The sequence below is a fragment of the Erythrolamprus reginae genome, chromosome 1, assembly GCF_031021105.1.
Source record: "Erythrolamprus reginae isolate rEryReg1 chromosome 1, rEryReg1.hap1, whole genome shotgun sequence".
NCBI lineage: Eukaryota > Metazoa > Chordata > Lepidosauria > Squamata > Dipsadidae > Erythrolamprus > Erythrolamprus reginae.
Window position 1 is genome coordinate 368,494,049 of NC_091950.1, and position 26,770 is coordinate 368,520,818.

Genomic DNA, 26,770 nt, shown 5'->3' on the forward strand with positions numbered 1-26,770 from the left:
CCCAATTTCTACACTGTATTATTAAAACAAAAACAACAACAACCCCCCCCCCCCCCATGACTATTGAATTGGGTCCTCTGCTTTTTGATTCATAGACTAAGGCACTGTAATTCTGTAGTCACTTTTGTGAGAGTGAGTCCCTCTGAATTTGGTGAAAATCTTTCTGGATATTTGTGTATTATTGCATAGTAAAAATACTGCTAAAATATTTTTGCCTAAAGCCTTTTTTCTAAATTGCTTATTTTATTTTTCGATGTTTAATAATTTTAAGAAAAGGGAAAGTGATTCTAATCTATGCTGCAGCTTAATACTTTTAGATTGGATCAAGATAGCTCATTCACATTGTGTTAAACCTCAGTTATTTTTTAAAATAGTTGTAAACATCAAAAATATACTTCACAAGGCGTGTTAGTGTAAATGAAGCACTACTTTTTGAAGCATTCAAGCAGTTTTGCCCTTTGCAAGCTCATTCAGATGCTTAAAACACTTCATACAAGCACATTTTGCAAAGCACCTCTTTAAAATGCTTCACACTGCCTGTGTACTTAAAATAGGCTAATGGAAATTAATTGGACAGGTAAATCATAATAATTTAAATATAAGTAGTTGTTTACTTATAACATAAAACACAGTTGTAATATTTTGTAAACCCCCCTTCCGTCAATTGTCACATGATTGGGTTTTGGGTGCTTGGCAACTGACTCATATTTACAACTTTTTGCCAACTGCCTTGCAATCATGTGATACCTATTTGTAATCTTTTCTACCTGCTTACCGAGAGAGTCAATGGGAAAGCCTAAAGAAGGATTGCAAACAGAAAGGATCAAGGGGAACTAAAATAGCTCAGTGGCCTGCCGATATACAGAAGAAGGTTTTCCCTCTGTGCAAACAGGGGAGCAGAAATTCCCTCGACAAGCTGCAGGAATGGAGCTGAAATCCTGCTGAAGGATTTTCCTTCCATGCATGGAGGGAGGAGAAACCTTCAGTGGGCTGCAGGGACTTCTGGCAGCAAAAAGACTGCCGGCCAAGAGGATTTCATCTCCACACAGAGCTTAAATCCTGCTGGCAGGCAGCTCTTTCACCATATCCATTTAACAGCTTAGGAGATTGCTTAATGACTGCAACCATGAGTGCCAGGATTGTGACTGTTGAGTGAAACAGTCACAGATATGTCTGTCTCTGAACTGCTCCATTCAACAACCAAGATTCCAGTTCCAATTTTGGTTATAAAGTCAATGACTATATGCCGCTAAAAAGGTATGTCCCTTAATGAAAAAAATATATGTTTGGGATCTTTCTCTTTGTTTATCCTGTGTGCCACTTTATATGTATGATATATGTGATTAATAAAACAAAAAACAGAACAGGAAGCTATTCTGTGCATTCTCTATGTCAGGAAAATCAACCTGGTGTTTATAAATATAGTTGGAAACTCCAGACAGTAATAGCAATAGCACTTAAATTTATATGCTGCTTTACAGCACTCGCTAAGCATATTTACAGTCAGCATATTTCCCCCAGCAATCTGGGTCCTCGTTCTACTGATCTCAGAAGGATGGTAGGCTGGGTCAACTGAGGCAACCTTGAGCCTGGTGAGATTTGAACTGCCAAATTGCAGTCAGCCGGCAGTGAGCAGAAGTACCTGCAGTATTGCATTCTAACCACTGCGCCACCGCAGCTCACTAATGTTATAAAATTGCCTATTCCTGGTTTACTTTGATTTGCGACATTTGTTCAGTTTCATCAAAGATTTCTATAACTCAAATTCAATATCCCAAGCATCATTTAAGTATTTTCTTAAAAAAAAATAGTGGAGGAGGTAGCAATCGCCATGACTCTCCAGATTTGCTGAGTTTTAGTGCCTAAAAGCCTCAACTACTGTGCCTATTTTTTAGCCATTTAGACTTGGAATATTTAAAAGGAAGGATGTAGATTTTTCCCTGCTTGGTTTTTATTTATTTTATTCACTTTTCTCACCTTAGGATACTTTCTTTTATTCTCTGGTATATGACCCATCATTGAAAACACTTTTGGCAGACAAAGGTGAAATAAGAGTTGGACCCAGGTATCAAGCTGATGTACCAGATATTCTCTCAGAAGGTAAGCATGCTATATTTATCATTTTCCAGTGCCAGCTTTTATTGTAATTGATGCAGTTTTGCATATCCCACCTTTTAAGTAATCTGAATATGTACCATGTGGATCCCAAAGATGTTTTTCTTAACGGTTTAAACATCCAGTATATAAATAGTATAAATAGTATAGTATAAATAGTATAATATCCCTGTTTTTGTTGGGTTGTTTGGTTTTCTTTTTAACTTTTGATTTATTATTTTGTATAATAAAACAATAAAAATAAACACCAAAATATATGTTATAGGTTGCTTGATGACTTAGGTTACTTGGGTATGTTTGTCTTTATTTATTTATTGAGTTTATAGCATGCCTTTCATTCAGGAACCAGACCATTACTTCTTCCATTACTGTTCTCTTCCCCACACCTAATAATCACTCTGTGAGATAGGTTGGACCAAGAGATGGCAGCTGGACCCAAATCACCCAGTGGTGATTTCCATGGTTGAGACTAAAGAAAGGCTGAGTCTCCCTGATTCTTATCCTGTACTGTAGGACAGGGATGTCAAACTCTAAGATCCGGCCCGTGGGGTGCTGAAATCTGGCCTGTGGGGCCAGCTTAGAACTGGTCCACGATGCCTCTGGCAGCCAAAACCTGGTGCTGGGTGGGGGCCACATGTGGCACCCTACACACTGTTTTGACTGGCAGGAGGCTGTCCAGGCCAAAAACAGGGCACAGGGGACTGCAGGGAGGCTGCCCATCGTGCCCTGGACCGTGTTTTGGCCGACAGGGTGTTGCAGGAGGTGTCTGTGCTGTCTTCTCCCCCCACCCCTGGTTTTAGTTGAATCTTAGTCTTTTAGTCTTAGTCTTCTTTACCAAAGTATGTATTTCAATCCAGTATTTTGTGGCTTTTTTTAACAAGTCTGCCAGACATTATAAAATAATCTTCAATGCTTCCTAGATTCTCAACATAAAATTTGAATTTCATTTATAGTTCTGGCTAATTTTTTGAATTATATACCAACTGTATATCATTTTAAGAAAATTCTCTTTTAATGTTATACCAGTCCTTTCAACCATATGTTCTCCCATTGCTCCAACAATATGGTACATCCAAAATTCTTAGTCCATATTATCATACAGATTTTCACTTGCTTTTCATATTTCAAGCACAGATTACAAAATGAACAATTACATGTTCCTTTGTACATAATTTAACTCCTAATTTTATCTATAGTTTTAATATGTTTATATACCGTATTTCAGAATAGCGAGAAACTGAATTACAGTAATACCCCGGTTATTGCGTCCCCGACCATTGCGAACAGGGTAATTTGCGATTTTTCAACCCGGAAGTCAAAACACCATCTGCGCATGTGTGCCCTTTTTTTCTATGGGCACGCATGCGTAGATGGCGCCCGGCAGATTAGCTGCTGGGCGGCTTCCCTGGGTCTTCCCCCTCTTGCTGGCGGGAGGGTGAGCAGCGGGCATCAGCAAGGAGTTTCCCCACCGCCCACGCAAACTCCTCGCTGCCGCCCGCCCTTCGCCCACCCACGCCGTTCATTCTCGCCGCTTTCGAGCTGAGTCCTGAAGCGAATTCGCTCCAGGACTCAGCTGGAAAGCGGCGAGAGCCAGCGCGGAGAAGCCGTTCACTGGCGCTGGCTGTCGGTGCTTTTGAGCTGAGTCCTGAAGCGAATTCGCTCCAGGACTCAGCTCGAAAGCGGCGAGAGCCAGCGCGGAGAAGCCGTTCGCTGGCGCTGGCTGTCGGCGCTTTTGAGCTGAGTCCTGAAGCGAATTCGCTCCAGGACTCAGCTCCAAAGCGGCGACAGCCAGCGCGGAGAAGCCGTTCGCTGGCGCTGGCTGTCGGCGCTTTTGAGCTGAGTCCTGAAGCGAATTCGCTCCAGGACTCAGCTCCAAAGCGGCGAGAGCCTGCGCCAGCGAACGGCTTGTCCGCCGCCTGCCTGCCTGCTAGCAAGGAGCCGAAGATTGGGGGCGGCGCGGCTGTTTTAAAATGTCGCCGCCGGCATGGGGGGCTTGCCAGCACCCCCCGGACCCCCAACCCGGGTTTGGGGGGCTGCTAGGAAGCCCCCCATGCCGGCGGCAACGTTTTAAAACAGCCGCGCCGCCCCCAATCTTCGGCTCCTCGCTAGCGCTGCGGGAGTAAAAACACCATCTGCACATGCGCAGATGGTGTTTTTACTTCTGCAGCGCTACTTCGCGAAAACCCGCTCGTTGCGGGGGGTCCTGGAACGGAACCCTCGCAACGTTCGGGGGATCACTGTACTTAATTTCAACAGCAACATCTCTAAAAATTTATAATGTAATCTGAATTCTGAGATACATTAACAAAAGCAATGCGTGTCTGCATACAGCCTTTAGGGCCCAGATTGGTCATTTTGTGTCCTGTGAAATTAACCTTAGTTAGTGCTTGAACGAATAATGTGAAAGCTGTATGAAGAAATAGACTCGGTATATGTTTAAAGGATTTTCAAATATTCTGATTTCTGTACATTTTCTATATAACAATGGATTTCTATAATACCCATATATGTGTTTACATGCTGGAGAAATACTAGTTTTAATATAATTGATTATGAAATATTGTGAAGATAATTGTCTATTGTTTCTCTGATGTAGCTAATTTTGAATTTTAGCCCCTAATTATAAATGACACATATACACTTTTGTTTTTTCTAAAGTTAAAATCAGCATGATGGAAATCAGATTGTTGTTATAATTATTATTACAAACACCACACACCGAGATAATATGTTTGTAACAAATTCCCATTTGTGCTTCTGGAAACTTGTTCTATTGGTATTTCCAAGTTTATATTTTTAGTCTTAATTAAAGCTTACAAAAATGATTCAGTGATTCAAAAATTAGAGCATTTTAAAATAAAGGTGAATATGGTATTTTTATGTGCTTATTCATTTTAATAATAACAATAAAAGCAAAATCCAACCAATCTTGATTGAGTTTCTGAAAAGAGCAAACTATTTTATTTCTATATTACTTATCAGATTTATTCCCTAATCAATTTATAGTAATAACATACAAATGTTATTAAATGAAAATTTAAAACATAATATCATAATAAAAATTCAATAACAACTTTGATAGGAATGCATAAAAGTTGAAAATTATGTAGAAATAAAATAGAGAAAATGAAGGTGACATATTTCACATGAAATGCCCTCCAGAAAAAAATCAGTCTTTAATATTTTTTTTGCAACACCATTAAGGGAGGAAGAAATGTGATTTCTGGGAAGAGGCCGTTCCACAGGACTTGGCATCGCAAAAGGAAAGCAGTGCTTTCTGGCTCAGCTTTCATCATTTCATGAATGTAGAAAACAATTAATAGTTTTTCCAGGAAGAACATACCAGACAGGTAGATTCCACTTGGAAGAGACAATCCTTTAAGTACCTAGATATCAAACAATGGTACATGTATCCACCTTCGAGTCATGGAGTACTCAATGCAACTACCTGGGCATGTCCCTGCAGTTTTCTAGGCAAGATTTCAGAAGTACTTTACCATTGCCTCCTTCCTAGGGCTGTGAGAGAGTGTCTAGTCAGAGTTACCCAGCAGGCTTTGTAGCTATGGCAGGACTAGAACTCAAAGACTAACAGTTTCTACCCTGATGACTTGTACCAGATTGATTCTATCAAACCACGTAGGGCATTGTAAGTCAAAGCTAGCACTTTGCATTACATCTATAAACCATAACTATATACTTAGCCAATGTAGGGCATACAAATCCAATAAAATAAAATAAAATAAAATAAATAACAAAAGTGTTCTATGTCCTTATAGATACCACCTGCTAGTAAGCAGCCCAACACAGTCTGTTTCTAACTACCAGTAGAAGAGAATATACATAGCAGAGGTTTGAACTTTGGAGTCCTTGGTGCTCTCTGAACTTGGTTGTTTGCTTTTAGATGTTTTATTACCCAACCAGGTAACATTATGACTTCATTGTTTTCAAGTTGTCCACAAATGGAGCCTCACATAGAGCCCATTGCATTAGTCTAGCAGGTAGTGATTATAGCAAGATCCTTGTGCCCTAGAACTAGTGCACCAGGAACTGAACTATTGCAAAACAGCACTTTCAGTATCCAATGCTCATGATTCAGTGCTAATGATGGTTAGATCCAGCTGTGTGTTGTTCTTGGTTCAGACTGGTTCTTAGAATCGGTAGACCTGGTGATGGGAGGCTCCGCCCACCTACCCGGGACGTATGCGCAGAAGCCTCTTGCAGGCATAAACTGGTGGTGAAAAAATTCCCAACCCACCACTGGTTAGATTATGTCCCCACCACAAAGGGGCCAGAGCCAGTCAAGTGATCTGCCTCCAGAAACTGATTGGCCCAAATGGGTTTTGGAGTGAATTGGCAGATATCCTGGGGGCTTTATTGCAATCCTGCTGAAGCTCTGGTTCAGCTCCTAGAATCAAAGGGCAGCTGGGGCTTTGGATAGAATCACATCTTTGTGGCCTCTATTGACCATTGCACATGACACTCCATATGGCTTACAGAAGAGCTGCAGGTTCTGAAAAGGGCAAAGAAATGTCTAAAGAAAATAAGAGATGAATCTGACTGGATATGTGTTATTTCGTGTTGATAAGAGTAGTGAAACTATCAGAGTTTGTTGCATGTCAAAACCAGAAGCACACACAGATAACTGATTCAGCTGGATTCATTAACTTCTTTATAAACAATCTCTCTCTGTGTGTGTTTGTGTGTGTGTGTGTTTCTGTGTAGTATGGATGTAAGTATGTATATCATATATGTAAGTATGTATACACAACACACATATACATACACATGTAATACTAGAAGTAGATTATTTCTTTAAGGTAGCAACAGTTACTAGCAGTTTCATTTCCAGCAGTAGGCAAGCTTTTAGTTCAGAGAGAGAGAGAGAGAGAGAGAGAGAGAGAGAGAGAGAACGAGAGAGAGAGAACGAGAACAGAGTGGGCTGAGCCACGCCCAGCCTTCCAGCTTCAGTTTCGATTCTCTGCACAGACTCAGATGTGTTTAGCTCTCATTGGCTGACTTAGTTGCTATGTCTAATTATTTGTGATCTTGTTACCATTGGCTCTCCCAGTCATGAATATTCTAACAGAAACAATATTATTTCTCTGCCCTTATTGTATCTGCAGTATGTTGCCCAGCAGCCCTGTTCAGAATCACCCATCCTTGCTGTGATAGGGGGCTCTGATAATCATCTTGAGGGCAATGCAGAGGGATTTGTGGAACACTTGGCAAAGTTGTTTGAATCCATTTCCAGTTGCAATCTATATGTGATACAGATCTATTAGAAATGACTGGGGAAATGTATTATTCAGTTATCTGGGAACAATTTAATGTTTTGGGATTTGATCAAGTAGACTGGGCCCTCAGCACAACCACCTGTCAATTAGAACCCTGTTCCTCCTGGCTTTTGAAAGCCTCCAGAACAGTGACGACTAGGTAGATTCAGGCAGTGATAAATTCTTCATTATAGGAATAGACATTCCTGGGATCTTTCAAGGAAGCTTCAGTCTGCTCCCGTCTGTTGATCCCATCTGCCTAGACAATTTTAATCCAATCTCTTTTGAAATCCATCTAAAAAAAGGGAAGGTAGTAGAAAAAGTGGTTTTTGTGGCAACTTCAGTAAGTCCTGGATGAAACAAATTAACAGAGCTGAAAGGGACCTTAGAAGTCATCTATTCCAACCCCCTGTACAATGATCTGACCATTACAAGGGATTTGATTGCCAGAACATTTTTATTCCTGATGTTGTTTACAAAACTAATTTCATCTAAAGTCTGTGTGAATATGCTTCAGGGACAAATATGCCCTATGATTTTTTTGAAAAATTAAATATATTGCTAATAGGATCAGTTGTGATTAGAGTATTAGAGGAGAATTGAGGAGGCTCAAATTCAAATTGCCTGTAGCAATAAAGTATACGAGGCTAGTTAGTTTTTCAGACTAGATGGCTTCATAGAATAAAATAGAAGGACAAGCACCGTATTTTTTGGAGTATAAGACACACCTTAATTTTGGGGAAGGAAAACAAGGAAAAAAAGCCTCTGTCTCCTAGCAATTTGCCAAAGAGCAAACAGCACAGATGATATATACAGTTTGCTGTGTATTTCTGTGCATATATGCCTGACTCATAGAAATAGCAAAGAATTGGAGAAATGTACATTATGATTATATTAATCCCAGAAAGTTTTCTTAAATGTATCACATTTGCTCCTATTATTTAAATAGAATTATGCCGAACATGACTAAGTCAGGGTTTAACTCAGCTGCCTTATCTTAATACTAATACTTAATACTAAAACTAGACATTTCAGATTATACTTTTACAGATCTTTAAAATTGATGTGGCTTTCTCGAAGTATTCTCTGCTATTTAAAAGAAGATACAATAGCGCTGGGCCTCTTCAGATCAAGCATTTATTTTAAAAAGCTTCTTCATTTTGTTAAGTTGTCTAGAACAATAATAAAGCAGTCTTTAAAAATTAATTCTAATAATTTTTGAACATTCTATAGGCATTTATAGTTATTGACTTCTTGCAGCAAAAAACAAACAGCCAGTTTCAGCCTTTGCCTCTCTCTGCAGCAATTTGTCTCTGTATAGTTTTAGTTTCACTTCCATTTTAGCAGGGACTTGCCGGAACCATCAGCTGACTGTTGAGAGGCAGGTAATCAGTGGCTTGTGCTAATCGGGCTCTGCTGCTGTTTGCTGCAAGGAGGTAAATTTCTGCAAGGTGGTAAATTACTCTGAGAGTGCCTGGGTGAGACTACATTCAGTGTATAAGACACACCCAAGTTTTCACCCTCTTTTGGAAGATAAAAAGGTGCATCTTATATTCCGAAAAATAAGGTATATCCAGTATCCTAAGCTTCATGGAAGAAAGATGACTTTAAAAAAATATAAACAAGTCTATGGAGAGGGGCAGCATACAAATCTAATAAATAAATAAATAAATAAATAAATAAATAAATAAATAAATAAATAAATAAATAAATCTAATAAATAAATCTAATAAATAAATCTAATAAATAAATCTAATAAATAAACTATAATGGCAAAATCATCCTGCAAGGCTAGTCATGGCTTTATTTTATTTCCAATAATAGAAAGTTTGTGACTGTTTAATTTACTGGTAATTTTTCCAGGCAAAAAAACCCCCCCACCATGACTATCTGGTTCTCTATCCATATTTATAGAATCTCCAGAAAAAGATAATAGTTGTTATAAAATATTTATTTTGAGGTGAAAGGATTTTTTAAATGAATTATTTAACAATGCAGCCTGTATAAATAAAGATTTACAAACTTGAACTTTGCATGTGTCTTTATTTGTACAATTCAGAGATACAGGTCACTGATGTTTTGTGGGGGGTTTTCTGCAAGAAAAATTAGTGGAAGTAAAGATTAGAGACAAGCTGTCTAGCCACAATCTAGCCACAGAACAAAGATATGGATTACTGAACTGCACAAATATAGTCTAATTGCTTTTTGTTGCAAGGACAAATGACACTGCATCAAGGAAAAGCTATAAATTACTTTTATGTTGAATCGGTGTCTAAGAAGCAGAGATCTATAAGTAATTAAGTTTGTGGCGTAAGTGTATATTTAAGTACTGTTGGGACTGTGTTGAAACAAAAAAATTGGATGTAATTACGTGATTGTGGGTTGGATATCTATGAACTACTAAAACTCTTGTGTCTCTTTGTAATCTTCAGTTGAGCAAAATTGGAAGGTCAACAATGATTGAACCAGGGTATTTCAAATGGGCTAACTTGCAAAATGCTGGTATCCATGAGTCTTGTGGGAATGAATTTGTGACTGCTTAAGATCCATCACACCATCCAACTACACTTCACAGAAATCTGGAAGTTGCATGGCACGTGGGAAGATGGGATGTCATATCTTCATCCTCTTACCTGCGTCCTTCTGGTTCTTGCATTCAATTACCAGATTGCAAGGCTTGATTGGCAAGCAATGATTGGCTGCTTTTGAATAGAAACTGAAATCTGAAATTTATTAACAACAGTGGACAGTGAGGATAGGATGAAGGAGTGACTGATGCCTGCTGGCAAGATAGAGTCAGCTGGGAGATGCTGGTGGTTGATAGGTGAGCCCTCTTCCTCCCTGGAGAGAGGGCACCCCTAAGGACATGGTGGGGTTGGGAGAAATTTTCTTGCAGTCCACAGCTCTCTTTGTTTCCCTTCCCCTCACCAAAGCAGCAGACAGTTCTGAGAAGGTGGGGAAGAGGGAGAAGGAGGACATATTTCTAAGCTCTTGCCAGCTTTCTGAAACAATAGCAATGGAGGAACTGGCAGGCAAGTTTCTACTCTTAGCCCCTGTTTTTTGCCCACTCATCGTCATTCTATTTCTCTATTTCTGAATTCTTGTTAAAAAAAGGCAAAGAGGTCCTGGATTGACTAGTAGCTGCTAAGAGCTGGGAACATCATTAGCACCTGGTTAGGGCTGGAAAGAAACATTCTGATTAAGTAAAGCAATGGAGAAAAAAACCCTGCAAAGACTTAGGGCTTGGAAAACATTCTTAGCAGAGAAAAACAATGAAAGAGCCTGCAAGGTAAGAGCTGTGAAGATCATAAGCAGCTAGTTAGAGCTTTGGGGGGAGGGGGGAGGGAGTGAGTTACATTCAGAATATAAGATGCACCTGAATTTTCAGCCTCTTTCAGAGAGTAAATACTTATATTCCGAAATATACGGTAACTGTTTCTTCCTGAAAAAATATTTTGATTGCTTATTTAATCAGTTAAGTTTAATTGATTTTTTTTTCTTCCAGGAGAAACAGATGACAGGGAACAAGCAAAACTTGAAGTAAAAGTTTGGGATCCCGATAGCCATCTCACTGATCATCAGATTGACCAATTTTTAGTGGTAGCACGGTAAGATTTACAGTCCCAATTTGGACTTTGAATAAATGTAATGGAGTGTGAAGTACTGTTTGTTAATATTTTAATAGGCTTTAGGACATGCTGAAATAAAGGTAATTTTAATTTTGTAGTCTGGTGAGATTCCAGTTTGACTATCAAATTTATCCTCTTCCATCTTGTTGTCATAAGTTTGGAAATTTTGAGTACAGTCTTAAGCACTGAATATTTTGAGTACAGTCTCAAGCATAAGCGTTACTTTGCTGGATTGGGTCTGTGGCCCATATAATCTTAGAAATCTGTTATGACTGTGATCAGTCAACTACACAAGGAAGCCTACTAGTCTCCCAGCAGATGGCCTTCAGAGGCACTCACATGACCATCAAGGCTGTTGACCATAGCTGTTGATCCCCATGACTTACACAAATTGACTAATCTTTTCTTGGGACTAACCAAGCTAGTAGCCAGTACCACATCTTATGGTAAATAATTGCAAAATTTAATTGTGCATTTTGTCTGTCCTATTTCTTCCAGAATTCAGTTTCATTGAATGTAGTCTGGTTTTAGTATTTTGGAAAACATAAAATAGCTTTTCCTTATCTACTTTATCTACATACCATGCACACTTTCTTCGCCTAAATCGTGACCACTCTCATTCATTCATTTCTAAACAAAACATTCTCAAATATCACATCCATTCTTCATAGAGAATTTGCTGTTCTCTATAACATCTCTAACTCTACTATATCCTTTATGAGGTATGGAGATCAGGACTGTACAAAGTATTCCCATTTGACATTGCACCATTGATTTATATAATAAATAACTTGTATATATAACTTGTTGACACCCATCCAGACCCCAACAGCTTCCAGGCACCGGCATATCACTTCCACTGCTTCGTTGACTGGACATGGGGTGGAGATGTATAACTGGGTATCATCGGCATACTGATGATACATCTCTCTTATTTTTGTATTTATTTAATTATATATTGTCCAACTACCAATAATTATTATATTAATACCATTTCTTATTTCACCAGCATGACTTTTTATTAGCACAGCTATAGTTGAACTGTTTATATGACTTCAAGTCACTACTAGTTCTGACCTTGGGTGTAGGAGTGAATATAGATCTTAAATGCTTACAAGTTTCATACATTAACCATTTCCCCGGGCTATTTGCAAATATTAGCTGTTGCTTTAATAAATAGTTTGATTTGATTAGGAATATTTATCTTGCCTGGAAGTTCCTTTAATTCTTTGGTTTTCTTTTTTATCTCATTCAAAATAGGCTGTATTTTCTTTCCACTCTTCTTTTTAACTTCAGTTTGATGTTATATGAAACAACCTCTGATAAAAGCTTTACTTGCTGTTATTACCATTGTTAAATTAGTAACGTTTAGTTAAAATTGTTTCCAAAAAAATCTTGTTAATTTCCAATTAATTATTAATATTTCATTTCATTTGATTTGTTCTAACAGAAGTACAAAATAATTAGAGTTGGAAGGGACCTTGGAGTAGGGGTGGGTTCTACTTACCTTCCCTACTGGTTCTCATCGCTTAGGAAGTGTGAATTTCATATTGCAGAAATGACCCTCTGCTCATTTGCAGAAGCCACTGCACATGCACAGAGAGATCTTTGCCAGCCATTTCAGATGGGAAGATCAGTATGGGGGCATGGCCAGGCGGCCATTGCTACCAGTTCGGCGAGCGGGGGCAAATTTCCACCAGTGGTACAGGCGAACCGGTCCAAACTGGTAGCAACCCACCACTACCTTGGAGGTCTTCTAGTCCAACCCCCTGCTCAAACAGGAAACTCTATACAATTATAGTAAATGGTTGTTCAATCTCTTCTTTAAAACCTCCAGTGTTGGAGCACCCACAATTTCTGGAGGCAAACTGTTCCACTGATTAATTATCCTAACCGTCAGGAAATTTCTCCTTAGTTCTAGATTGGTTCTCTCCTGGATTAGTTTCCATCCATTGTTTCTTGTCCTGCCCTCAGGTGCTTTGGAGAATAGGTTGACTCTCTCTTCATTGTGACAACCTCTGAAATATCAGAACACTGTCTTCTTTTCATTAAACTAGAAATACCCAATTTCTGCAACTGTTCTTCATATGGTTTAGTTTAGCCTACAATTCCCTAATAATCTTTGTAGATTTCCTTTTTATAACCCACACTCAAGAGTTTATGATCAGAAAAGTCTTTGGTAGAATTTCCACTAAAGATCCTATTAGCCAAATTCTTTGAAACTCACAATGCATCTGTTCTTGAGAAGGATTTTTGTCTTTCTGAAAAGTAAATGTATTCTTTGTGGCATTACCATCTTTTCTGTCTCTGTGTATTCAATAACGCTAACCTGTCCATCAAACCAAAACAAGTACAGTATTGTCAATTTGCCTTGAGTGACAGTAATGTATAGGTTTTTCTTTGTAGGACTCCTATCATTTTGGTTGTTATCCTCTAAACTCACTTATTCTAGCTGTGGCCTAGAATAGGCAGTAAATGGACAGCACACATTTTAAAAAAATTAAAAACCAAAGTAAATACTGCTTAAGGAAAGGAAGGATATAAATGCAACATATAATTAATTACTTTTCTAATAGTGGTTGATAGACTATATCTCCGTGAAAGGTGACTACCATTTGTATTTCATAAGTACTTAGATATTCTCAGGGTAAGAATGTTGCTAATGTAAATATATAACTGTCATACATTAGCAAATGTATGGAAAGAAAGAAAGAAAGACCAAATTACTGTTATACAGAGAAAAACACTTGTGACAGTTACTTCCAAAAATAAACTGAAAGAACATGTCAGCCAAGCAGCATTAATCACTCAGTAGTGGTCTTTCAATAAATTGAAAGCTGTAGTCCAATTTTATATAAAAGTCCTCTTAAAATAATAAAGATTTTCAAAAATGAATAGTTGATTGCCTCATTCACTTTTATAAATTATTGCAAGAAACACAATACAATATAAACCACCCAGTTGGAAAATACTATGGCATTTCTTTTAAAAGTGGATCTTAAAAAATAAATTAAAAGGAAATATAATTTGAAATTTTGTTTTTTCTTTAAGTTGAAAGTTGATATGTTGGAATAATTCTGAGGCTGTGTTAATTCATATATTACTTACACTACAATATATTCTAAGGTATTCTTTGCACACTCTTGTCATGTGGGAAACAAAACCTACCTATTTGTTAAATCTCACGTGTAGTTCACAAAACCCTACCAAGTGGATACATTTGTGTGTTCTCTGAACATTTATAAATATCAGAAAAGTAATTATTGCATAGTTGGGAAATAATTCAAATAATGTTCTTAAAATGTTATGTTTCTTTTTGTGTTATTGAAATATAGGTAGCTTTATCAAGTCTGGTTATATAAGAATCCCATGAGAAGAGCTTTTGGATTCAGGAATAGATGAATTGTGTTCATCTTCAGTTAGTTGATTGCAATTTGTTGGATATGGATTTATTTTTGAAGACTGTCCAGATATTACAGTCTGGATATAGTTAATTCAAATAGTATCTGCTAAGTTGCTATCTGAGAGCATTTCTTGGTCACAGATCTCTAAAACAACTTAAAAGAGCATCACAAGCCATTTCTCACTGTTGGTGCTTTTATTATCATATCCAACATGTTAGCTGTTGGAACTGAAAGTTAAGTTTTCCTAAATACAAATCTCACATGGTTCTCTTTAGTAATATTTATTAATAGCACAGCAATAGCATTTAGGTTTTTATATACCGCCCAGTAGTGCTTTACAGCACTCTTTGGGTGATTTACAGTATAAAGTGATTTGTATGTTGCCTCAACAAACTTATTCCTCATTGTACTGAACTTGGAATGATGGAAGGCTGAGTCAAATTTGAGCCACATCAGGATTAAACTCCAGGCTTTGGGCAGAGTTTGTCTACAATACTGCACTTTAACCACTGCATCACCCATACATTAAAATGAAAGTGGTATTGCCAAGAATTCTAGCAAATGAACACAAATCAAATTACCCCTCTTATTGGAGCTTCTTCTCATAGTTTCCAGGAGAATTTTAGTTGTGGTTATCTGAATTCTTTTTGCCTTGAGAACCAACCCTCACACATATTTTTCCAAGATCCTAATTGTATACTAAGAACTACAGACTTTGTGCTAAGGAGAAGAAAGGAGAAAAAGAGTGAAAAAATTCAAATATTTAATTAATGCAAGAATTAATCTAATGTATTCTTAAAAATTAGTAAATCTGTTAAAAATTAAATAATAGCATTTATAAATGCTATTATTTGTATTCTTTATATGCTATTCTTTATAATAGCATTTATAAATGCTATTAAATGTATTCTTAAAAATTAGTAAATCTGTTAAAAATTAAATAATAGCATTTTGTTAGTATTCTATGTATCAAAATATAGAATAACATAGATTAATATATTTTGTAGTAAAAATTTGTCTTTAATTGCCCAGTTTTATACATGCCATTTTAAAAGGAAGTCCCATTTAATATTAAATACATAATTTAATATATTTTAATTACTAAATAAGCATTCTGTGCTGAATCAAATTCAACCAGTGCTTTTGGGAATGCTTTGAAATTCTGTCAGTGTTCCCTCTAATTTTTTTTTGGGGTGGGCGGAAAAGTATAGTGTCTGAGCGGCAGTCCCTTCGGGACTGGGCGGCACAGAAATAACAAACAAACAAACAAACAAAAAATCCACCCTGTTTTGCCTCAGAGAATTTCAAAATAAAATACTGTACTGTGTGTCTATAACAGTGCCCATAATAGGGCAACTCTATCAATATCAAAATGCCACTTAAATAGTTGAGCTAGTTTCACACTAGTTTTTGATTTTCTTTCTCTCTTCCTTACTCCCATTCTTTTTCTTTCTCTTTTTCTTCCTCTCTTTTTTATATCCGTTTCTCTCTCTCTTCCTCTCTCTCTCCTTCCCCCTCACTCTTTCCCTCTCGGCTTCTGGGCAGGTTTGGAAAACTCTGAGTTGATGATGATTTTTAAGTGAGCGATTGCTCACTGCTCATCTTAGAGGGAACTATGAATTCTGTAATGCAGTTGAATGTGTATGACATTCAATGTATGGCAATGACATATATTAGAGCAGTGTTTCCCAACGTTGGCAACTTGAAGATAGCTGGACTTCAACTCCCAGAATTCCCCAGTCAGCATTAGCTGGCTGGGGAATTCTGGGAGTTGAAGTCCAAATATCTTCAAGTTGCCAACGTTGGGAAACACTGTATTAGAGGGTGAAAGGATACATTTCTGTCACAGTGTTTTAAATTTATCTCAGTTTTATTGTTCTCATAATGTTGTTTCTCTTCTTTCAGTGCTGTTGGTACTTTTGCACGCGCTCTAGACTGCAGTAGTTCTGTAAGACAACCTAGTTTACACATGAGTGCAGCTGCTGCTTCCCGGGATATCACTTTGGTGAGAAACTCTTTGAAATATACTTCCTTTGAAAGAATAGTTTGCTAAAGAAACAAATTAAATCCTGCCCTGATATATTGATGATAATGGCGTTTTGAGGATTTTGCATATAAACAATGGATGTAATATATTCAACCCAACACTTGCTATTTGCTTTATTAACTAATCTTAGCATGTGGTGCGTTAATTGTACTAGTTAATTACTTAAAAATATTCTTTGATTTATTTGATGAAAATTAGAACTTACATGATTTTGCCTGGAATATAAAAAAAGATAAAATTGTTATTTTTTACTTTTTTTCTTCTGGTAAATAATTTTATATCTCCCTATCATTATTGTATATAGTGGAAAAAATGCAAAATTAGTATGCATCTATCCAATTGAATTGTATAAACTATTCGGAAGATATATTTGTTATATTTGGGAACATGAACAAATCACAAGTGTTTGAATGGTTAAAGCAATTGTATGATTTGATCAGCTGCTTCAGAAACCACTTGTGACTCTACAGGCATTTTTGCACACAGCCATTGCAATAGGACAAAAACAAAGCGAATAGGCTGCAGATACATTCTTCTCCATGAAAATGTGAAGTGGTTGTGCATGGACACACATACCAAAATAAGTAGGAGTAACTTTCAAACCAGCTGCATGAGTCTTACAAAGAATATGTCTGCTTTGGTGATTGAATAAGAGGCTCTATTCACATTCCTCATTGTGGAGCAGTTCTTTTAAAATTATTGTTTTGCCCTAATACACAGAAATAGTAATTTGAGTTCTAATTTGTTTTTTAAACCAGAATTACAGACTAATAAATGCATGTATCAACAGTACTGTATTGAGTGCCTAATCTGTGTTAATGACAGAATTCTAGATCAGTAAAAGTCTCATGCAATCTCCAATTTTCTGCAACTCTCATATCTTTTTTCAAGCACAGGTAACACACATTAATGTTTAATTGTTTACTCTACTAGAAGTAATGCTTGGATTCCTAAAAATTGGTATTTTTTCTGTATTTTTAAAAACTTCTGCCTACAAAAATTTCTGCAAAACAAAAAAGTTATGCTATAAAAGGAATAATGTAGGATACCTACAAAGTTTGAGACAATTATATTATATTATAATATTGCAACTTTTGTATTGAAATGCACCTTGCAGTATCTTTCATTATGGCAGTTAGCTGGTTAATGAAAAGAGCAATATCATGCAAGTCTATTTTTATATAGTATAAGTATAATTTTTCCCAGTAGAAAAACTACGGGACAATTTTATCCTTATGATCATAATTCCTACTTGTCATAAATCTTAATATTCCAGTTGAACTATTTGGATCTGGAATATTGTCACAAGTAGCATATGAAAAGAGAAGTCAGATTAAGAATGTATCTTACATGCCTACATTATGTATATATACATAAATATTTGTATTTATTATGTACTGTATCTATACGGTACATATGCTGCCAAGAAATGATATAACAGTTATAAAGTTTACGTAACTGTTGGTTAAAAACTGTGATTAACTAGAGATAGTTGATATGAATCCAAGGTATGTCTCTACACACAAAATGAGCAAAGACATGTGTGTGATTTAGATATGGAATGTCAGCCAATGGCAGGTGAATTTTAGTGAGTAAGTATGGAAAATAGGGAGATTGTCCCCCATTTATAACAGGGATGGGAAACTATGGCTCTTTCACAATCGGTGAACTTCAACTCCCAGAATTCCTGAGCCAGCATGCATTATAACATACTGTAGATGTCTTTACATTCTACCTTATATGGTGTTTGCTTCTATGTTCATCTCCATCTCCATTACTCTGAACTATCCCAATACAATGCAACCAAAAGAATTAGGGACCTGTAAGAAGAAGCCTACAGGGGTTTTGGCTAGAGACACTGTATGCATATGAAAGATGAGACTTCATGGAGACGTAATAATTATCTTCAGGTGACAAAAAATAGTGTTATATAAAAGACAGAGTAGAATTATTCAGATTTGCTAAGTCATAATATCATGTACACAGTCCAAAAGGACACAAAGCAAGCTCCTTGATTTGACTATAAATCACAGCCCTTTAACTTTAGGCATAGTGTGATTTAAAAAAACATGTAAACGATTGTGTGCTATAAGTATTGAGGGTAAGAATTCCCTCTAATACCCATGGTAGTTTGATTCTATTAATCCCATTAGTTTTATTTCCAGTGTTACACATGACAGGTCAAATGATTCATTGTAGCATTTAATTCAAAAATGCATTTAATATATTGTTATTTAATACTTATATCTAATCCTTTCCATTCCTAGTTTCATGCAATGGATACATTACATAAACACAACTATGACCTGAGCAGTGCCATTAGTGTTTTGGTTCCCCTTGGTGGTCCTGTTCTTTGTAGAGATGAAATGGAAGAATGGTCAGCATCAGAGGCTAGTTTGTTTGAAGATGCCCTAGAGAAATATGGCAAAGACTTCAATGACATACGACAAGATTTTGTAAGTAGACATATCTAAATTATAATTAAATTGCCCTTAAGTCTTTTATAGCAGTTTTTTTTCTATTCCACAATCAATTAAACTAAACATTATGAGCCTATTTTTCTATTTAAGACCATAGTCCATTGCAGTACCTGATATGATGGAGGTACTAGGTCACTAAAAACTTCAATGATTCTTGTTATTAGGGCTGGGGATCTTGGAAAGCAGCAAGGGGACAGAATGGCTTAACCTTCAATGGAATGTGTGCAATACAATTTTTTTTGTATACATCTATAAAACATAGAGTACTTTTCAGATGTATATGGATTACTGTATTTTCATCCTTAACAACTATCGTCCAGTGTTCAACCTTCCCTTTATGGGGAAGGTTGTTGAGAAGTTGGTGGCTCTCCAGCGGTCCTTGGAAGAAGCAGATTATCTAGGCCCTCAACAGTCAGGGTTCAGGCCCAGCTACAGAACGGAAACTGCTTTGCTCGCGTTGATGGATGATCTCTGGCAGGCCCGGGACAGGGGTTTATCCTCTGTCCTGGTGCTTCTTGACCTCTGAGCGGCTTTCGATACCATCGACCATGGTATCCTTCTGCGCCGGCTGGAGGGGTTGGGAGTGGAAGGCACTGTCCTTCAGTGGTTCTCCTCCTACCTCTCTGGTCGGTCACAGTCGGTGTTAGTGGGGGGGTCAGAGGTCGACCTCTAGGTCTCTCCCTTGTGGGCTGCCTCAGGGGTCGGTCCTCTCCCCCTTGCTATTTAATATCTACATGAAACCGCTAGGTGAGATCATCTAGGGGCATGGGGTGAGGTATCATCAGTATGCTGATGATACCCAGTTTTACATCTCCACCCCATGTCCAGTCAACAAAGCAGTGGAAGTGATGTACCGGTGCCTGGAGGCTGTTAGGGTCTGGATGGGTGTCAACAGACTCAGACTAAACCCTGATAAGACAGAGTGGCTGTGGGTTTTGCCTCCCGCGGACAATTCCGTCTGTCCATCCCTTACCCTTAGGGGGGGATTATTGACCCCCTCAGAGAGGGTCCGCAACTTGGGCATCCTCCTCGATTCACTGCTTACATTAGAGAACCATCTTTCAGCTGTGGTGAGGGGGGCGTTTGCCCAGGTTCGCCTGGTGCACCAGTTGCGGCCCTATCTGGACCGGGACTCACTACTCACAGTCACTCATGCCCTCATCACCTCGAGGTTCGACTACTATAATGCTCTCTACATGGGGCTACCTCTGAAGAGTGTTCGGAAACTTCAGATCATCCAGAATGCAGCTGCGAGAGCAATCATGGGCTTTCCTAGGTATGCCCATGTTACAGCAACACTCCGCAGTCTGCATTGGTTACCAATCAGTTTCCGGTCACAATTCAAAGTGTCAAAGCCCTTCATGGCATCGGATCAGAATATCTCTGGGACCGCCTTCTGTTGCACGAATCACAGCGACCGGTTAGGTCTTCTCCGGGTCCCGTCGACCTAACAATGTCGTCTGGCGGGACCCAGGGGAAGAGCCTTCTCTGCGGCAGCCCCGACCCTCTGGAATCAACTCCCCCTGGAAATTAGGACTGCCCCCACCCTCCTTGCCTTTCGCAAACTCCTCAAAATCCACCTCTGCCATCAGGCATGGGGAAATTGATTCCCCTGGGCCGTTTCCACTTTATGTATGGTCTACATGAGATGTATGATTGTTTTTATCTTAAAGGTTTTTAACTGTTTTTTTAAATATTGGAGTTGTACTGTTTTTTTCTTGTTGTGAACTGCTCCGAGTCCTTGGAGAGGGGCGGCATACAAATCTAATAAATAAATAAATAATAATAATAATAATAATAATAATAATAATAATAATAATAAGACTCACCTTAGAGAGGAAAATAGGGAAAATATACCTATCAGATATTCATCTGGCTAGCGTCCTTAGTATGGTAAGTTTCAGCACATTATTATTATTATTATTATTATTATTATTATTATTATTATTATTATTATTATTAATTGGATTTGTATGCCACCCCTTTCCGCAGACTCTGGTTAGGGCTTAAAAAAACCTTTATTTGGAGAGAGTAACAATGAATAGCTTGCAAGCCAGTAAGAGCTGGGACCATCGTTAACACCTCGTTAGGGCTGGAAAGAAACATTTGGAGCAAGTAGAGCAATGGGGAAAAACCCTGCAAACACTTAGGGCTTGGAAAACATTCTTTGCAGAAAGTAACAATGAATGAGTCTGCAAGGTAAGACCTGGGAAGATTGTTAGCACCTGGTTAGGGCTGGAAAAAAAGCTACATTCAAAATATAAGACGCGCCCAAATTTTCAATCACTTTTAGTGGGGAAAAATATGTGTGTCTTATACTCTGAAAAATATGGTAAATACATTGAATTATTGCATTCATTTTATTTATTTATCAGAGTTATTACATGGTGCAACCCTTTAACAGTGTTTTCTTACAGTTTTAAAGTCCAAGAATAGTGGACAAGTGTACCATATTTTTCAGTTCTTGGAAGAGAAGAAATTATATTTTGATCAAGAATTTATCAAGCAAGCTCTCACCTGAAACTGTCAAAGTGGATCTTACTACTCCTCTTTCCCCCAACATAGCTTAAATGACCACCAGGAGGCATTATGTGACAGTTTTTGTCTAATTGGGAACTTGTCAAACATAGATAGCTGGAACCTATGGGGGTTCTATGGGTTTAAATATATATGGATATATGGATCTTTGTACTTTAGATAATATTATGATAGCTTTAGAAGCTGTCCAGTTATTGCTGTCCAGTGGAGAGGCATCAAAACATATATGGAATCCATTAGAATAGTATATACGGTCCATTGTCCCTTATCCTTCAGAGAAGAGTGATACAGATGTTACATAACATTATGCCCTTATGTCTAGGTTTTGTGACTTTCATCTTTACAAAAAAAAGTTTTCCTCTGATATCCCAACTGTTTCATCATCATCTTTTTAAAAATGTAATTTTGTATTTAATGTTTTTCAGCTTCCTTGGAAATCTCTGACTAGCATCATTGAATATTATTATATGTGGAAAACCACAGATAGATATATTCAGCAGGTAATTTTTTTGCATTTATTACATCCAAATCTATGGTATGAAATAAAACATATCTAAATGAACATTTTAAAGAGGGGGCTTTTAGACATTACAAAATCCCTACATAAAAGTTTCAACTAAATGGGAATGTGATGTAATATAAAGCCTTCATCATTACTCCAGCTGGTTTGCTCTAAATCTGTGATGGCGAACCTATGGCATGTGTGCTAGAGGTAACATTCAGAGCCTCTCTGTGTACGTGATGTGCCGGTACCTGGAGGCTGTTGGGGTCTGGATGGGTGTCAACAAACTGAAGCTCAACCCGGATAAGACGGAGTGGCTGTGGGTTCTGTCTCCCAAGGACAATGCCATCTGTCCGTCCATAACCCTGGGGGGGGGGGGGGGGAAATTACTGACCCCCTCAGAGAGGGTCCGCAACCTGGGCGTCCTCGATCCACAGCTCACATTAGAGAAACATCTTTCAGCTGTGGCGAGGGGGGCGTTTGCCCAGGTTCGCCTGGTGCACCAGTTGCGGCCCTATCTGGACCAGGACTCACTGCTCACAGTCACTCATGCCCTCATCACCTCGAGGCTCGACTACTGTAATGCTCTGTACATGGGGCTACCTTTGAAAAGTGTTCGGAAACTTCAAATCGTGCAGAATGCAGCTGCAAGAGCAATCATGAGCTTCCAAAGGCATGCCCATGTTACTCCAACACTCCGCAGTCTGCATTGGTTGCCGATCAGTTTCCGGTCACAATTCAAAGTGTTGGTTATGACCTATAAAGCCCTTCATGGTACCGGACCAGAATATCTCCGGGACCGCCTCCTGCCGCACGAATCCCAGCGACCGGTTAGGTCCCACAGAGTTGGCCTTCACTGGGTCCCGTCGGCTAAACAATGTCATTTGGCGGGACCCAGGAGAAGAGCCTTCTCTGTGGTGGCCCTGACCCTCTGGAACCAGCTCCCCCCAGATATCAGAGTTGCCCCCACCCCTCCTTGCCTTTCGCAAGCTCCTTAAAACCCACCTCTGTAGTCAGGCATGGGGGAATTGAAATTTTTTTCTCCCTTCCCCCTAGGCTTATAGAATTTATACATGGTATGTTTGTTGGTATGATTGGTCTCTATTGGGGGTTTTTTTAGATTACTTTTTAATATTAGATTTGTTACATTGTTTTTTATTGTTGTTAGCCGCCCCGAGTATTCGGAGAGGGGCGGCATACAAATCTAAATAAACTAAACTAAACTACGTACATCACCAGCTGCTCTTCTGGTTTCTGCCATGTGCATGCACAATGGCCAGCTGGTCTTTGTGTTTTTGATGCGCATGCACGAACGTTCCAGTTTGGCACTTGGTGCCAAAAAGGTTCGCCATCACTATTCTAAATCACGGTGTCTCTATTTCTGTAATTGTGTAACAGATTTCTGTCCTTTCAGTAAGCACTATATACCTGAATGTGCTCAAGGCATGGGGAGTGGGAAGTTAAATGATCTGTGACACATTGCTATTTAGTTTTTATTGGGTTTGATTTTGGCAATTAGTTTAGATTTTTACACTTTTGTTGACACTGTGTTTTGTATTGTTTTGTAGTGTGTTGTTGGGCCCCAGAGGCTGCCTCTGTGTGAGAGGTGCAATGTAATTTGAGCAAGCAGATAAATCTGGAGGAAACCGGGTTGAGGAAGGCCATGTTAGGTTGCCATACATAATAATTTCAAAGTACTAATTCATGTAATTTCATTTCCCCCCTAAGGGTTTAATTAGACCTGAAGGCATTCAGGATTTAAAGTAATTGAAACATGTTGCCCTGAATCCCGAATAGCTCTAATGCAAAAATGAATTTTTACGGGAGGGCAAAACATCAGGAACTTGACCAATTCTTTTATTGTCATCATGCCAGGATATCTTTCAGCTATTCTGGACGTTTTCCTAATTAGAACTCTCTTCCCTGGATCTCTGGATTCAGGCCTTTTTCATTGAAGTATTTCAGTTATACTTCCTGAAAGTATAATGGCAGCTATTCAGAATGTACACTACCCTAGTCAAAGTTGTCTCAAAGTGAAGATAAGGAATCGTAGTTTGAATCCAACTTATTTGAATGATTTGTTATCTGATAGTTTATATGAATAATATATGATTTACAGTTTCAGGATAATTGAGAATGAGCCTTTCAATTGCATTATACTTATACCTTGTTCTTTGGCTGTTTTGTGATCCAATAGATGCAGAACATAGTTTTTTCAACTCATTGTTAATTAACTAATTCAACTAATCTGTTTCAACTAATATATTACAGAAGCACTTAAAGAGCAGAAGGGTCATATTATTGCTACATACACAATGGAAAACATTGTGAAAAAGCTTTTCAGAAGTGGTAAAGAAGGTCTGGTGCATAACTAAATTTTATACCGTATGGATATAATCATACCGTCCAACTAGCTTTCCTTAGCTTCAATTAGTACAGAACATTATACCTTCTTCTCATTTAAATAGATTTCTTCCCAATAAATTCATGTGTAATATCATTACTTAGATCCTATAAAATGGTATTTTAACTTCGAGCAAGAATGTATCTTAGCTTCTGGGGATGTCATAGCAAGAGGCGAGTCGATGTTAATAAGATCAGTTTTAAAGGTATGTCTGTCCTAGGTGTTTTCAGATGGGAAACCTAACAGTGATTATGATATGTTATTTTTAATGTATTTTTATTTACTGAATCTGTCCACCAAACATGAAATTATGATGGATTTTGTTACTTAATAAAAATTGTAATGTATGTGTGTGTGTAATATATACCATATTTGTGCATGTAAATTTATTGTAGTAATGATTGCAATAACTTGGAACATTTTTGTAATTACTTTAGCAAAATCACTGTTTTTTGTATTTTTGTAAAAACTCACCTTAAAGAATACTTTATTTCTTTGGTTAATGCCTGTTGATACTCTAGATTTGACAATATTGGCATTTCAAATGTGTAGAAATTTGAGGACCTTATAGGAATTGTCCTTGTCCAATTTCAATTCTCCCTTATGTTTCCTAACTATAAATAAACAGAAACAAACCCACATTTCATTTGAATGCAAATTCAACTTAAATTTGTACAAGAGATTTTTATCTTAAACTATATTGTCAATTGAGATAAATATTTAAATAAAGATGTTAATATTTTTAAATAAATTTTGTTAAAAAGTTTAAGAAAACAAAATCTAACATAAGCTAATAAAGAATAAAGAAAACAAGGAGAAAAAAGAGAAAAATCAAAAGTGCAGGAAAAAAAGATAGAAAGAAATAGAAGTTTCTAATTTCCTTTGCAGCAAATATAGGCATGATTACAAAGTTATCTCTTACTCTATGGTTATAAAAGAACACTTTTGCTTTTTTCATTATCTACTTTTTTTCCTAATCAAATTTGCAAGTCATAAGTGCACTTTTTTGTGTTTCATGCAAAATGTCTATAAGCATTTTCCTTTCTCTAATCAAGGAAGTGCATTTAGCTATCTGCAAGAAATGTTATTAAATTGACATACTGCTTTCTTCTTATGGGGTGCCTACAATGACTGAATGATTCTTAAAACAGCTTCATTAAGGTTGCTATTTTAAAGTTGTAATTAAATTAAATTAAATTATTCAAACCCAATGAGAAAATCCAACTATGAGTACTCAAATAAATAAAAAATCTGGTGCAGTCTGATTGTATCTGGAAGGGATATCTAGAAGTGAAGTGTCGCTATAGCAAAATCATTTTCCTGAGTGTCTGTGCAGCTAAATTTCCATGGACAGAAGCTTCTGATATAAGTCTTAAAAACTAAGCAGTTTCATGTAATATTTTGCTGAACATTGTGTTAATATTGTGTTAGGCACTAAATTATTCATCTTTTCTATTAGAAACGCCTAAAAGCTGCTGAAGCAGAGAGTAAACTGAAACAAGTTTACATACCAACCTAGTAAGTATAATAAACACTAATACTTTTATTTTAAAATTAATTTCAGTGTATTGACAACAAATCTTAGTTTTTTATTGAAACAAAGGATAAGGATTGATAAAACCTTTTGACTCAGGGTTGACTCAGCCTTCCATCCTTCTGAGGCTGGTAAAATGAGGACCTAGATGCTGACTCCGTAAACCACTTAGAGAGGGCTGTAAAGCACTGTGAAGCAGTATATAAGTCTAAGTGCTATTGCTATTTCAATATTTAACAAACCTTAGTAAAATCCAGTAAGACCTAGAATCATGTTTTGATATTAATAAAATAAATTTTGACTAATTTTATGTAAAGATATTACTGGACACTCATAGTTTTTTCATCTGCAATTGAGTTTTAGTTATAGTTGTAACTCCAAAGAATCTGTCTTTAATGGGATGCATTACTAAGCAATGTAAAATTAACACCAACACCCCGTACAGATCATGGTATCCTTCTGGTGCCAACCTGGGAGATTAAGAGTGGGTCTCCTCTGTCCTCTTGAGACCAGTTCCGGTCAGTATTGGTAGGGAGTGAGGAGTATATCCCCAGTCCTCTGTTTTGCAGGATTCCAAAGGCCTTTATTCTCTCCTGCTCCTATTTAATGTCTGTCCAAAGCTGCTTGTTGAGGACATTTATTGGTATGGGGTTAAAATCATGTTGATGTTATTATGTCATTTATAAACTATTATGGACTTCCAATGCTGTTGAGGCTCTTTTCCAGTGTTCGGATGATTTGAGGGTCTGGCTAGGGAAGAACAGATTTTGCTTAAGATCAAGAGATTGTGAGTTTAAGAACCTCACCCTCAGTCTAAGGATTTTCCACTTGTTATCATAGATTG

The 26,770-nt window shown here is 37.6% G+C and overlaps 1 protein-coding gene across 1 annotated transcript in view; it reads left to right on the forward strand.

Annotated features, from left to right (window-relative positions):
- Positions 1-26,770, forward strand: part of MTA3 (metastasis associated 1 family member 3) — a 141,544-nt gene that overhangs the window by 44,391 nt on the left and 70,383 nt on the right. Inside the window, exons 6-11 of the mRNA XM_070734529.1 lie at positions 1,983-2,100; positions 10,894-10,996; positions 16,327-16,426; positions 18,736-18,924; positions 21,912-21,986; positions 25,852-25,910. Coding sequence (XP_070590630.1) covers positions 1,983-2,100; positions 10,894-10,996; positions 16,327-16,426; positions 18,736-18,924; positions 21,912-21,986; positions 25,852-25,910 — 644 coding nt within the window. The remainder of the gene's footprint in view (positions 1-1,982; positions 2,101-10,893; positions 10,997-16,326; positions 16,427-18,735; positions 18,925-21,911; positions 21,987-25,851; positions 25,911-26,770) is intronic.